Below are 13418 nucleotides of genomic sequence, written 5' to 3'. Positions count from 1 at the left end.
TCTTAATCTTAAACTCAACCCTGAATTTCTCAAATCCGTTTAAGTCTATATTTCATTTTATTAGGCCCATTAACCTCCCTTCCAAGTCCAATCAGCAAACACATAGCTGTAAAATGTTGAGAGACCTGTTAAACATATTAAGTTTTGAGAATTGAAACAATCCAAAGAAATAGTATCATGTCTTCTTACCCTAGTACTTCACCTAAAATCCATATTTATTTTTAAATAATTGAGGGAAAGACATAACTTTGAGCAAAAGTCATGTTTCTTTTGCGCAGGGACTCATTCGTTTTGGACTTTGGGGAGCTGCCTTGGAGATTGGGGAGTGGAGGAGGAGAAGTTCAAAGCAGCCAGCTTTGCAGGAATGGCTATAGCCCAGCCAAGGTTTGCTCAGTGTCAGTCTTTCTAGGCAGAGTTTATTTGAAACCCAGTTCAAAGGCTATGGGCAATTTGCAAACCAATTGAACTAGTTCATTGATTCCTTGGGCCTTCTTCCTAAATGGGTCTATGATCAGGATTTCCTAAACTTCTACTATAACCACTATTATGTGATGTGATGGTCAATCCAAATGACAACTATTTATTAAAACTTTTTTTTTTTTTTTTTGAGACAGAGTCTCGTTCTGTCACCCAGGCTGGAGTGCAATGGTGTGATTGTGGCTCAATGAAACCTCTGCCTTCCGAGTTCAAGAAATTCTCTGCCTCAGCCTCCTGAGTAGCTGGGATTACAGGCGTGTGCCACCACACCTGGCTAATTTTTGTATTTTTAGTAGAGACAGGATTTCGCCATGTTGACCAGACTGGTCTCGAACTCCTGACCTCATGATCCACCCGCCTCGGCCTCCCCAAACGCTGGGATTACAGGCATGAGCTACCGCATGCCTGGCCCTTGTTTGTTTTTTTGAGACAAGGTCTGGCTCCTGTCGCCTAGGCTAGAGTGCAGTGGCACAATTTGAACTCACTGCAACCTCTGCCTCCTAGGCTCAAGCCATCCTCCCACCTCAGCCTCCCGAGTAGCTGGGACTACAGGTGCACACCACACCTGGCTATTTTGTTGTTGTTGTATTTTTTGTAGAGAAGGCGTTTTGCCATGTTGGCCCGGCTGGTTTTAAACTCCTGGGCTCAAGCAATCCACCTGCCTTTGCCTCCCAAAGTGCTAGTGGGATTACAGGCATGAGCCACTGTGACTGGCCAATTGAACCTTTATTATGGATTATTCCAGCTGATGGAGGGTTGGCTATGAGGTTGTGTTGTGCATTTTCCTATTCCACTTTTTGGACCTCTGGACTGCTTCTTTCTGTCTGGGGCTGGCAGCCTGAGGTGAGGTTCGCACTCACCTCCACCACGTGCAGTCGTCCCAGGAAGCCATCCAATCGCACAAAGACCAAAGAAGACTGGAAATCCCATTCCTTGACTTCCTGGTTCTCTTTGAAGTAAGTGTGGAGATTCTCCCTTCTGTCCTGAAACTCTTGCTTGAAGAAGCTCAAAGTGTCTGAGACCACTTGCAGTTTTCTCTGACTTTCTTCTACCTCACTTCTCAGCAGGTCTTCTAGGCTGAGATAATTAGAGGCCTGGTATACAAACAGATTAGCATCACTGAGCAGGTGCAGACATCCTGTAACTTTGCAACACCAACTCTGAACTGAATCATTGCCCCAGTAATATTTTTCATGAGGATAATAGAGGAAACATCTGACCTCGCTCTCCGTTCCACATGTGGACTACGACCTGAGTTTCGGCCAAATTGTCTTAGTCACTGAAGCTACAGTGATTGGCTCAGGAATGGGCAAGTAGCCAGGGACAAGGAAACAGAATGAGACTTTGTTGGGCTAGCTGGGGCTGGAGCAGGTGCCCTTTCCCAGGTATTCTTTTGTGACTTATTGGCTTTCAATAGTAAAGTAATTTGAATGCAAGAATTATTTGGACCATAATTACTTTTCTGTCTCGAAGAGGCTTACACCTGGAAAACTGAAAAGCTGGAGCTGTAGCGACAGCCACCTCCACCACAACAGGGTGGGTCTCTGGGTCTGGCTGACATCATCTAAGGCGTCACTGCAAGTCGGGGCTGAAGCCAGCCTTACCTTGGACTTTCAAGGTACATGAGCCAATATGTTTTCTTTTTTTGCTCCTACTTTTGGTTTCGGTTTTCTTACACTTTCAACCAAAAGAGTTCTGGCTGATAAACATGGAGTAATGGAAAGGCACTAGCCTAGGAGGAGTCAAACAGCCTGGGTTGGGGTCCTGGTTTGGGTGTCTTTGGGCAAGTCAGTTAACCTCCTTGAACAGTAGCCCACATCTTTAAATAATATAATAAATAATAAGACCTTCCCTGCCCACCTTGCAGGGTTTATTTGATGATTGATGGAAATCATGAATGTAACAGTATTTTGCAGCCTGCAAAATGTTAGTTATTCTTAGTTACTTATTAAGCTTGTTCGTTATTTTCTCAGAGAACAGCTCCTTAGAAGAAAAGGAAACTGGTTTGGAGAGATCACCCAAACCTCCTTAAGCCCTCTAGTTCTTTCTTTTTTTTTGAGATGGGGTGTCGCTCTGTTGCCAAGCTGGAGTGCAGTGACACAGTCTTTGCTCACTGCAACTTCTGCCTCCCGGGTTCAAGCGATTCTCCTGCCTCAGCCTCCCGAGTAGCTGGGGTTACAGGTGCCTGCCACCACGCATGGCTAATTTTTGTATTTTTAGTAGAGATGGGGTTTCACCATGTTGGCCAGGATGGTCTCGATCTCTTGACCTCGTGATCTGCCCGCCTCAGCCTCCCAAAATGCTGGGATTACAGGCATGAGCCACCGCGCCCGGCCCTCTAGTTCTTTTTAAAGATACACTCCTCAAGGTTTACGCTGCCCTGGTTGGTGCTACAAGGGTCCCTAAGAAGGAGGAGCATGAAGTGCATAATCTAAGAAGCTGCTTCTCAATAGCTTATGGGTACCAGGTTCTTACCATGTGCAGGGCACATGCATGATCACATGGAAGCCTCAAATCACCCAGCAACCCAAAAAGAGATATGGCTTCTTGTTTTCACCATTGTACAGAGGAGGAGAGTGAGGCACAGAACAGGAAGTGACTTGTCCTGGCACACAAGTGGTATGCTGGCTGCCAAGTGGCAAAGCCAGGGATTGGTACAGCATTGCCTGACTCTACCTGACATCAGAGGCTGCACTCTTTACTGCTTAGGCTTTGCTGCTGACTCATTACCAGTCCTTCTTCATAGGTCATTAAGGAGGTTGAAATTCACCACCCCTACTTATCCCCTCTTAGGCAGAGGGGAAAGGAAGACAGGATGGCTCAGGTGTTCTAATATTACTGAAAATGTCTTTGTAAATTATTGGCTTCTGAGAGTAAAATACTGTAATTCAAGTATAAGAACTCTTTGGAACATAATTATTTCCCTGCCCAGAAAAAAGGACACTTGTCTCTTCTCTCCTGTGACTAGATGCCAACCAGCCTCCAGGGAGCAGTTGCTGGGCATCCCGGGGCAGCCCACCTGCTGGATGAGAAGGTTGCAAATCTCCTGGAGCAGCACAGTCAGCCTCCCCGGGGAGCGGTAGGACTTGCATGTGGCCCAAATCAGACAGACCACGTGGAGCAGGGGCCGCAGCCGGGGCTTCACCTCCGGAAATTCTGCATTCTCCAGAGCTTCCAGGTGGCGCTGGAGCGGTATCAGGTGCACATGGATGTCCTGTGCCTCTGCTAGAGCTGGAAGGAATTGGAGATGGTCAGCATTCCCATCTGGAGCCTAATACCCACCTGGTGGAGCCCTAGTCCCTGGGAAGTAAAAGACCTGCAAAACAACAAGCAGAGAGAAGGCTGGTTCCAGAAAACTTCCTAGCTCTTATGAGGAAATATGGAAACTGGAGAGCCCTGAACAACTAGGATAATGATCTGAAGAGTTCTGTCTTGTAACATTCCTCTAAATGGACTTTTCCCTGGCCCTCCCAGCCTCCATCTGGTGCTTGGTGGGTAGTAAATATTTGCCAATTACTTTGCTGCTATCTCTGAGACAATACAAGTTTTAGAATCAGAAAGACTTTCCTTCAAATGCTGGCCGAGACGCTTGGCAATTGCATGACTTTGGGCACTTGTAACCTCTCTGAGCCTCAAAAATAGGCGGAGCTGTAATCAGTTTAAAGGGTCCTTGTGAAGGCTGAAGGTAGTTCAATAGGAATCTTTATAAACAACTAGCGCAGTGATTGGACCAATGCAGGTGTTTGATAAATGGTGGTGGCTCTGAAGAATATTCACTAATAAAGAATCTTGCTGAGCACTTATAAAGAAGTCACAGATGTGTGATGTTCCCCACCCTGTGTCCAAGTGTACCCATTGTTCAATTCCCACCTATGAGTGAGCACATGTATACATATGAAACAAAGCTGTACGTTGTGCACATGTACCCTAGAACTTAAAGTATAATTTTTTTAAAAAAGTCACAGAGCATAGAGACATAACATAGATGGGTTATGGCAAGGTTCTGCTGGTTTTCAAAGCCAGGAAAATCTCTTACCATCTCCTCTGAATACAACCAAGGAAAGAAAGGGGCCTTTAACCAGTCATCTCGTGGTGACTGACATGGGAAACTAGGAAATCCAGCAGCACTGGATGCTAATATCTGCATAGCAACTTAGAGGGAATGCAAAAGGGCATTGGACAAACTAAATTGGAAGGGCGAGTTTACAAAGGCTGGTTCTGTCCTGGGCAGATAATCAGGTGGTATCATATGAGAGCAGGTGGTCTTAGGTTACAGTATGTGGATGAAGCTCTGCATTCATCCTAAAGGGAACTCAAAATATACACTATTTAGGAAGTAGTTTCAATGTGCCGGGAATTGTTCTACTTACTATCTATGAGATATTTACCATCTCACAGAAAGCCCTGCAAACCAGCTTTAGTACTTCATACTTTAGTACTTTATAAGTGAAGAAATTAAGGTCTGAATAACTTTCCTAGGGCCCTCCCACAAAACAACCAATCCTGTCCAGCTAAGGAAAAGGAAGACGACCCAGAGTTTATTACATTGAACCCTTGGCTTCATGGAGGCTCACCATACACAAAAATATGTTGATGTGTATGTTTGTACTTTATATCCCAAATAAGGTTGTGGAAAGCAGTATGTGAATTGAATTTTTTGCAAAGTCAGATGTCACAGTAAATTGATTAGGGCAGGGATTCTCAAGTGGAGGAGCTGATGGTGAGTATTAGAACCTCTGTGTTGGGGTGGGGGATTTCAGAATCCAACAGTCATTCTAATGAGCGCATGCTCTTGCTTCCGTAAGTGCTGAGAGAAAAGAGGCTGAGACTATCATGCTATAGGAGCTTTCTCTTTATGATACCCTGTTTTGAAATCTTTTTAAAAATCACAATCTCTTTTAATTATACTAATTAGCATTGCCTTGATTTTTAAGAGCACAATACTTGAGAAAAGGGTTGGCCATCCAACCCAGGATGCAATACCCTTGGATGACAAGGCATATGAAGAGAGAGAGAGAGAGAGAGCTGGGCTCATACCTTTTTTTTTTCTTTTGGGGTGGGGATGGAGTCTCACTCTGTCACCCAGGCTGGAGTGCAGTGGTGCGATCTTGGCTCACTGCAACCTCTGCCTCCTTGGTTTAGTCTATTCTCCTGCCTCAGCCTCCCTAGTAGCTGGGATTACAGACATGCACCACCAAGTCTGGCTAATTTTTGTAATTTGAGTAGAGACGGGGTTTCACCATGTTGGCCAGGCTGGTCTCAAGTGATCTGACCTCAAGTGATCTGCCCGCCTCAGCCTCCCAAAGTGCTGGGATTGCAGGTGTGAGCCACTGTGCCCAGCCGAGCTCATACGTTTTTAAAGAATGTAAATACAAACAGCAAAGTGCATAGTGATCTCCAGTGGTTTGCTGGAAAGTCTTTAACAACAGGCTCTTTGAGGACAAACACGTTTATTTGTAGCATCTGCCAATTTCTATGGTATAAATATTCCCAGTATTCCTACCATGTCCATTTCTAGGCTACCAATTTGACTTCGCTGAGTGCTGCTTAGGAGAATGGGGGTGCAAGGTTTAAAACAATGCATATAGCAGCCCTTCACGAGCCACAGCAAACCAGTGTGCACTGGCTCCAGACAGCCCTTCTTTGTGTGCCTTCTTTCGCACACGTTATCTACCTACACACAACCTTAATTGTTGCTATGTGAATGTGTCCCCTCCAAAATTCAGGTGTTGAAATTTAATGGCCAATGTGATGGTGTTAAGAGTTGGTGCCTTTAAGAGGCCACTAGGCCATGAGAGCTTCTCCCTCATGAATGGGATTAAGGCCCTCATCAAAGAGGCTTCACATAGAGTTTGGCTGGCTTGCCCTTCCACCATCTATCAGGTAAGGACACAGAGTTCCTCTCCTCTGGAAGATGCAGCAACAAGGCGCCATCTTGGAAGCAGAGGCCAGGCCCTCACCGGACACCCAACCTGCCAGTGCCTTGATCTCGAACTTCTCAGCCTCAAGAACTATGAGAAATAAATTTATGCTCTTTATAAATTACCCAGGCTGTGGTATTCTGTTAAAGCAGCACAAATGGACTCAGAAACTTGGCAACCAGGTTGTACCATGCCTATCCTGTGCAAGAAAAGAAAACTCTCTAATTAGTCTTTATTGCCCTTGTTCTTCCTTCTCAAGGGGACTGTTGCTTTCCTGTTTTCCAAGATTATTTACTGCTCAGTCAATACTACTTCATACAATCGTGTTCCTGCATATTTTCCTCCATCCTTTTAACCTCCTTTTTTCTTCTCACTGTTTTCTAATTCATATCCACCAATCCGGAAATATTTCTTTTCCTCTCCGTCTTTCCAATTCATCAGTAGGTCAATAAACGACCCTGACCATGCCTAATAAGAATAATGCACATAGTATATCTATTTAGGATAAAAAAAAAGATGCTCTGAAATTCAGCTAGAAATGAGAAAATCAGTCACCAGCTTAGAAGATCTTGCCAAATTTTCTGACCAAGTCTCTACCTAACTCTTCTAATCAAATTTTCTTCCATCATCGACATTGAGTTTCATATTTAAAGAATTTCTCTTTTTATGGTAGTGTTTATCTGGCACTATTGTAATGGTATCTTTTCTAAAAAAAATTCATTGCCGGCATATACTCTACTGCAAATAACTTTTTGAAGCTCACCTGGGGAAGTGAATCTTATAACTATTAATTCATATGAATAACTATAGTCTATTGATCTACTAATGTGAAAAGTATATTTGGGGCACTAAATAACAAACTCATAATATATTTTTACTACATCTTTTTCAGAGCCCCAAATTTCAGGCATTCACATATGTCCTTTGCATGTGTTCTACATATGTATAATCTGTAGCACTCTATTGCTTACTTCATATTTTTCTCTACATTGACTCCCAATTTAACCTAACTAAATTAGACAACATGAAAACTGTAAATCACTACCATAAATGGGAAGTTGGTATCACTTGCGAAAACCAGGGCTAATACCCTTTAAGAATTTTTTTTTTTTTTTTTAATTTTAGACGGAGTCTCGGTCTGTCACTAGGCTGGAGTGCGGTGACGTGATCTCGACTCACTGCAACTTCTGCCTCCCAGGTTCAAGTGATTCTTCTGCCTCAGCCTCCCAATTAGCTGGGACTACGCCCGGCTAATTTTTTGTATTTTTAGTAGAGATGAGGTTTCAACGTGTTAGCCAGGATTGTCTCAATCTTCTGACCTCGTGATCTGTCCGCCTCGGCCTCCCAAAGTGCTGGGATCACAGGTGTGAGCCACTGTGCCAAGCCCCTGTAACATATTTTTTTTAAAAAACTTTCCCCTAGTCATTTCTGACATCAGTAGGGATACGCATACCACTTCTGGGGACACCTGTCTCCTGGAAGTGTAAACTGGGAACAAAAGTTGATTCCTCGGGAACACAGAATCTCACAGCAAAGCAGTAAGCTGGAGCCTCAAGAGACACTTGGTCCCAAGCCAGCCAAACGTGCTGGCAGAGCTGCCTCTGCAATGAGGATTCAGGGTCAGGGAGGACCTCAGAGACTAACAACTTATGCCAGTTCTGCTCTCTGATGTAGCTCATGTTGGAAACTAACACCTGGACTTTTCTTCCTTTAGCTAAGATGTTTGCAAACTCCATGCCATGAGAGGGGAAGGTGGGACAGGGAAGTAGCCAATGGGCTCTGGGCACAGGACACTGCCCTTTTTACTAAACCAAACATGCCTGGATTCGTTTTATGTAGTGGGCTTACATGGGAGATTGTATTTAAAGAAAGAGTTCTGGAAAAGTAAAATGTTTGAAAATCACTGCTTAAATTAAGCTTAGACCATGTGAAATGACAAAGACCTTTAAAAGCACATTTTGACCTATGGCACTGAAGAGCAAAGAGGAGATTTTACAGGAAAAAGGGAGAAGACGCACAGTGCAGCAAGAAAGGGAGAGGGAGTCCTAAAAAAATTTACCTACTTCTAATCATAGACTTTGCTGGCTTGGCAATTTTGATAAGCGTAGATCTTGTCTGGTGCTCAAATGGCCAGGAAATTGCAGTCCCATCTGACAGTAGGAACAGAAAATGCAGAATGGAGCTAGAAATGGAATAGAGATTTCTCAAGGAGCCAAAGGTGGAGGGACCTGAATTCCAGAGGTGAGAGATAACAACATGGATTTGTACAGTGCAAAGCAGCAGCTGTAGGCAGATCGGATGGAAGAACTTTCTTCTAGTAGTTTCCAGACCCTGAAGACAGGGCCCAGAAAGACCTTTGACCAGACCCAGGAGTTCCCAGCATGCCAGGGAGGTACAAGCACTTAGTTAATGAGGGGTGCCAGCCAATAATCCCAGGTCCTGGAAGGCATGGTTAGGCTGTCTTGCCAGAAGGGTAGTCCTTGATTAGGACAGATGGACTCACATGACCACACTGGAGCTGGTCACACAGGCTCCATAATGGCCACCCCAGAACTGTATGTCCTGGCCCCAGTGTTTGAAAGACACAAAGGGACAGCTCCAGGAACACTGTTGTGTTAAGTCAATAAGTTCTTCCACCTGTATAATCTCACACGGACCTAGAAAAGTAGGCAGAAGTGTATGCCCCATAACCATCACACGTACTAAAGCTCAGAGGGGCTAGGTGAATTCTCCCAGGCCATACAGCAGTGGAACTGCAAACAGCATAGCTCTGTTTAGCTGCTCTCACGTATCTAGATGTGGTATTCTTGCCACCATGCTAGTTTGTGTCGGGTCGGAAATTTACAAGGACTTGAAGTTGCGGAATTCAGACAGAGAGAGGTGAATGCATCATTCAATGGTAAATTGAGTCAAACACATTTGTGAAAACACTTGCTGGTCCTCACCTGCAACAACATCTCTGTACATGGCTTTGAAAGCTGGAAAGTAGCTACTCTGAAGCTTGTCCAGGAGCTTGGCCATGCCCCTCACCGTTATTGTTCTCAGTTGATTATAGATGTATTTCAGATCTTCATACCTGCAATATCATGAAGAAGGGTGAATACAGGCAAGCATCAGGAAATGCAAGTCACACTGTGATGACCCATCGTCACACAGAAAGAGAGGAGCCCTGCCTCGGGGTGCTTCCACAGAGGCTGTGCTCCAGCCCAAAGAGCCTGGACATCTGTTCCCAGCACAGTGAGGGCAAAAGCCTGAGCTGGGAACACAGGTTCAAAGGGGCAGCTCCAGGAAACACTGCTGTGACCATCTGGTGGCTCAAAAAGCTTGGCAGCTGGAGGTCATTAGCTCTGGCAGTAAGGTTGAGTCAGGGTGAGAGAGGCGTTATTGGAGCAAGGGTGCTAAGAGAAGGGCCTTGCAGTAGGTCAGCAGAATGGTCAGAAGCCAGGCAAGAGCATGGGGCATCTCAGCAGGGTGGTACAGACAAAAGGCTGGAGCCCTACAGGCATGTGACACTGATAATCTCCATTCCATGCCAGGACAGGCACATCTGCCGCTAACATCTGTCTGTCTCCTTTTGAGTAAAGGATTTATCAGCACGATAATAAATAGGAGTGAGGAAATGGGGAGGAGGAGGGCGAATAAGCAGGAGCAGGAGCAGGAGCAGGAGCAATAATGAAGCCTTTCTGGACAAACACCCTGGAAGATGAACTTTCCAGCCCTGCGAGTGATGAGCCGGAACACAGGAAAGGCTGTTCTGCAGCCAAGTCCCCAAAACTCCTCTGTATTCAGAACTTTACAAAAGGTGTGTGCATGTGGCCTCAGCTGCTCAAGGAGAAGGGAGCAGATAAGTTAGAAGAAAAATGTTAAAGAGTTGATTAATTTTACATATAGTCCAAAGAGCCTTTGAAAAAACGTAAGAGGACATACTGATGTGAACCCAGGAAAGGAAAAATGACTATTGAATCTAGGGGAAAGTGTGCATCTCCCAGTCTATCAAAAAACTCTCCTGACCCAATGACACAGAGCTGTCTACCCCAGCGATGATGTGAAATACCTATAGGGAAGAACAGGCTCAATGGTGGCTTAACCCAGGAAAGCTCTAGCTTTAGTCTCTGTAAGACATCTTCACCCCAGACTTCCAGCATGTGCCTTCTTGCCTACCTGCTCTTCCAGAACTCCAACTCCACCTTAGGGGTGGGATTCTCCCCTTGTAAGAGTGGCTGGGAAGACTCTCTCTTGAGTACCACCTGGACTTGGTAGCTCCATTTGATCACTGCAGACTCAATGGCATAGATGACTGACTTATCTATAGAATCCAAGCTGTGAAAGACAAAACAACGACAATGATAACAACAAAAACAAAAACCCTGAAGCGTGAAAATAACCCTGGGTGTACCCCAAGACAGAATCCCAAATTTAAAAAAATAGGTGAGAAATTTCATCTAGCCCATGCATTCTTAACTTTTTTGGATAATAGTCTCTGTTGACTAGTCAACGAAAATTATAGATCCTGTCTCCAGAAAAAAAAAATGCTTATGTGTGTGTATGTACATTTTTCATACAGATTCAGGGCTCATCAATATCCTGGAGACTAGTTTAAGAACTTTGAATGCCAGTACGTTGTCCTGCCAATGCAGGAATACCTTGGACAGAAAATATTCGGATGACCACCCAATGCTTGCTTGAATCCTACCAGTGACAGCAAGCTCTCGACTTCACAAAGCAGCACCTTTCTCAATAGGTTGGCTCTCCCAAGGAGAAAGTTTGTCTCTATACTGAACCATTTCTAACTCCCTGTGAGTTCCTCATCTTGGTCTTAGCTCTGACCTCTGCAGCAAGAGGAAATAGTTTATTTCCTCCTTCACAAGGCTAATAATCAGCCACCTGAATATCACCATCACGATTTCACTTGGTCCTCATTTTTCCAGTGAAGAATAGAATTCCCAAACTTTCCCCTCATACAACTTTTAAAGAAAGTAACTTAGCTATATTTGGAAGCAGTTAAAATTTTTTTAATACATTTTGGTCATTATTTTCACAGTCTTAACTGAAAATGATAGGTGCAAAGAACCAAGGACACAACAACAAAGAAAGAGGACACACAATTCACATTTTTATGTCAGAAACCCACTTCCACTTCATTAAATTAAATTTATATTTGCTGAGAAACGACACGGCACAAGTGATTGCGGAAGGTATTAAAGGAAGAAGACAACCATTCCCCCAAAATGATCCAGTCTTTTGGGAAATTATCAAACTTGAACAAACAGAGATAAATTCAGCAATGATTATAAACACACACTGAATGTTACAAAGTTAAAATATAGAGGGACTAGAAAAGGGGTAGTTTGAATTTATTTATTTTGAAGATTGGATATCTTTATTAAACCGCAATAAGTTTTCCAATTAACTGGGAAATTACTTCAAATTGTATATGTAGGAAATTACTTCTGATAGAAAAAACTCATCATAAAGTACATTGTTGTATTTTATAATGCATTGCACGCATATAATCTGTTGCATGCGTTACTTATTCTTCGGATCAAATCATGGATCCTGAATACATAATGTTGACAGTAATACATTGGGAAACTCCTGACAGTGTGGCAGACCGAGCTCATGTAGGAAGGCTGTCCATTGCCACAAGCACATAGAGATGCTGGATGAAATATAGCAAAATATACTATTAATATTTATATGCATAGCCTGGCTTGAAAGGAGAAAAGAATCCCCAAGGGATAGAAACAAAGAAAACTCGAAAGTCAGCATGGTAAACAGAAGCTGACGGTGGATTCAACTTCTAAAAGGAGACAAGCCTGGGGTTTTAAGGCCTACTCAGGGGCAGGAGGCATGAACTCCCAACAAAGCCAGGTCCCAACAAAGCCAGATTTGCTACTATTTGAAAAAAGAAAAAAATCCCCAGGACCTGTAAAAAGTCTTCAGCTGCTGGGGGAGGAGAGTCTGGAACTGTAACAAGAGCCGGCAGCGATAGTTCTGTGACATTATGTACTGAGTAAACACTGGGAAGAGGCATGCCTGCCTCCCAGACTGGACCTGGGTCTTTGCCAATGATGAGACACTATCCTGATAAGCAAAATACCGAAAGCTAGTGTGGTTGCGCTCAGCCCTGAAATGATTCTGAACGGAAAAAAAGGCCATGTTGCTGTAATAGCCTTGGAAGACTTCATGCAGTGGCTGGGCCAGGGAGTAACCAGGGTAAACACACAGTCCACAGTCTGAGGGTGTCGGCAAACAGAGCAGACAGTAGGCTTGTGTGCAGAACGAGGAGATGTGCAGAGTCAGGAACAGAAAAGTTGTAAGGAAAACATTCTGATAACCAGCATCTCCCATATCTCAGAGGCCCATATGGCCAGGCTGGCGGTACTTACACTGTCTCACTTTTGGAATCCGCAAACTCCATTTTTTCTGAGCCTGCTGGAAGAGGCAGCAAAGTTTTTCCCTTCACTTGCTCAAGTATAACTGAGAGGTCACACTGGAGGCTGTGGGCGTGCCGCCTGACATCCTCACATATCATGTGGGGCCAGTTTAGGCGATTCTTCTCATTGGCCAGGACGGGTAGAACAACCTGGAACAGAGGTGCACAGGAAAGAAAGGCAGGCGTTCCAATTCTGAGAACTTAAAGAAAGCCTCATCTGGAAAAGGCTTATAAAGCTATATACAACCTTTTGCAGGTCACTGTGCTGGAAGGCCTAATAATAGGGTCGAACATTACATACGACCTTGACATCTGGTAAATTGGGGAAGCCCTTGAATAGCCTGCTTACAAGTTTTCCTTCCCATTCTGCTCCTGGGGTTAAAGCCCTCTAGCCAAAAAATTCTTTATCGGCTAAGTGCGGTGGTTCATGCCTGTAATCCTAGCACTTTGGGAGGCTGAGGCAGGTGGATCACCTGAGGTCGGGAGTTCGAGACCAGCCTGGTCAACATGGCAAAAACCCATCTCTACTAAAAATACAAAAATTAGCCGGGTGTGGTGGCGGGTGCCTGTGATCACAGCTACTC

At 44.3% G+C, this 13418-nt stretch overlaps 1 protein-coding gene across 1 annotated transcript in view; it reads right to left on the bottom strand.

Annotated features, from left to right (window-relative positions):
- The window catches only part of DNAH9 (dynein axonemal heavy chain 9), a 372401-nt gene that overhangs the window by 349810 nt on the left and 9173 nt on the right, over positions 1-13418 (bottom strand). Inside the window, exons 2-6 of the mRNA XM_031003344.3 lie at positions 12788-12984; positions 10560-10718; positions 9344-9474; positions 3497-3708; positions 1338-1571 (exon numbers count right to left, since the gene is read on the bottom strand). Of these exons, the coding sequence (XP_030859204.3) occupies positions 1338-1571; positions 3497-3708; positions 9344-9474; positions 10560-10718; positions 12788-12984 (933 nt within the window). The remainder of the gene's footprint in view (positions 1-1337; positions 1572-3496; positions 3709-9343; positions 9475-10559; positions 10719-12787; positions 12985-13418) is intronic.

Source organism: Gorilla gorilla, chromosome 19 (assembly GCF_029281585.2).
Source record: "Gorilla gorilla gorilla isolate KB3781 chromosome 19, NHGRI_mGorGor1-v2.1_pri, whole genome shotgun sequence".
NCBI classification, from domain to species: Eukaryota; Metazoa; Chordata; class Mammalia; order Primates; family Hominidae; genus Gorilla; species Gorilla gorilla.
The sequence above is the reverse complement of the archived record's forward strand: the minus strand, read 5'-3'. Positions and strand labels throughout refer to the sequence as shown.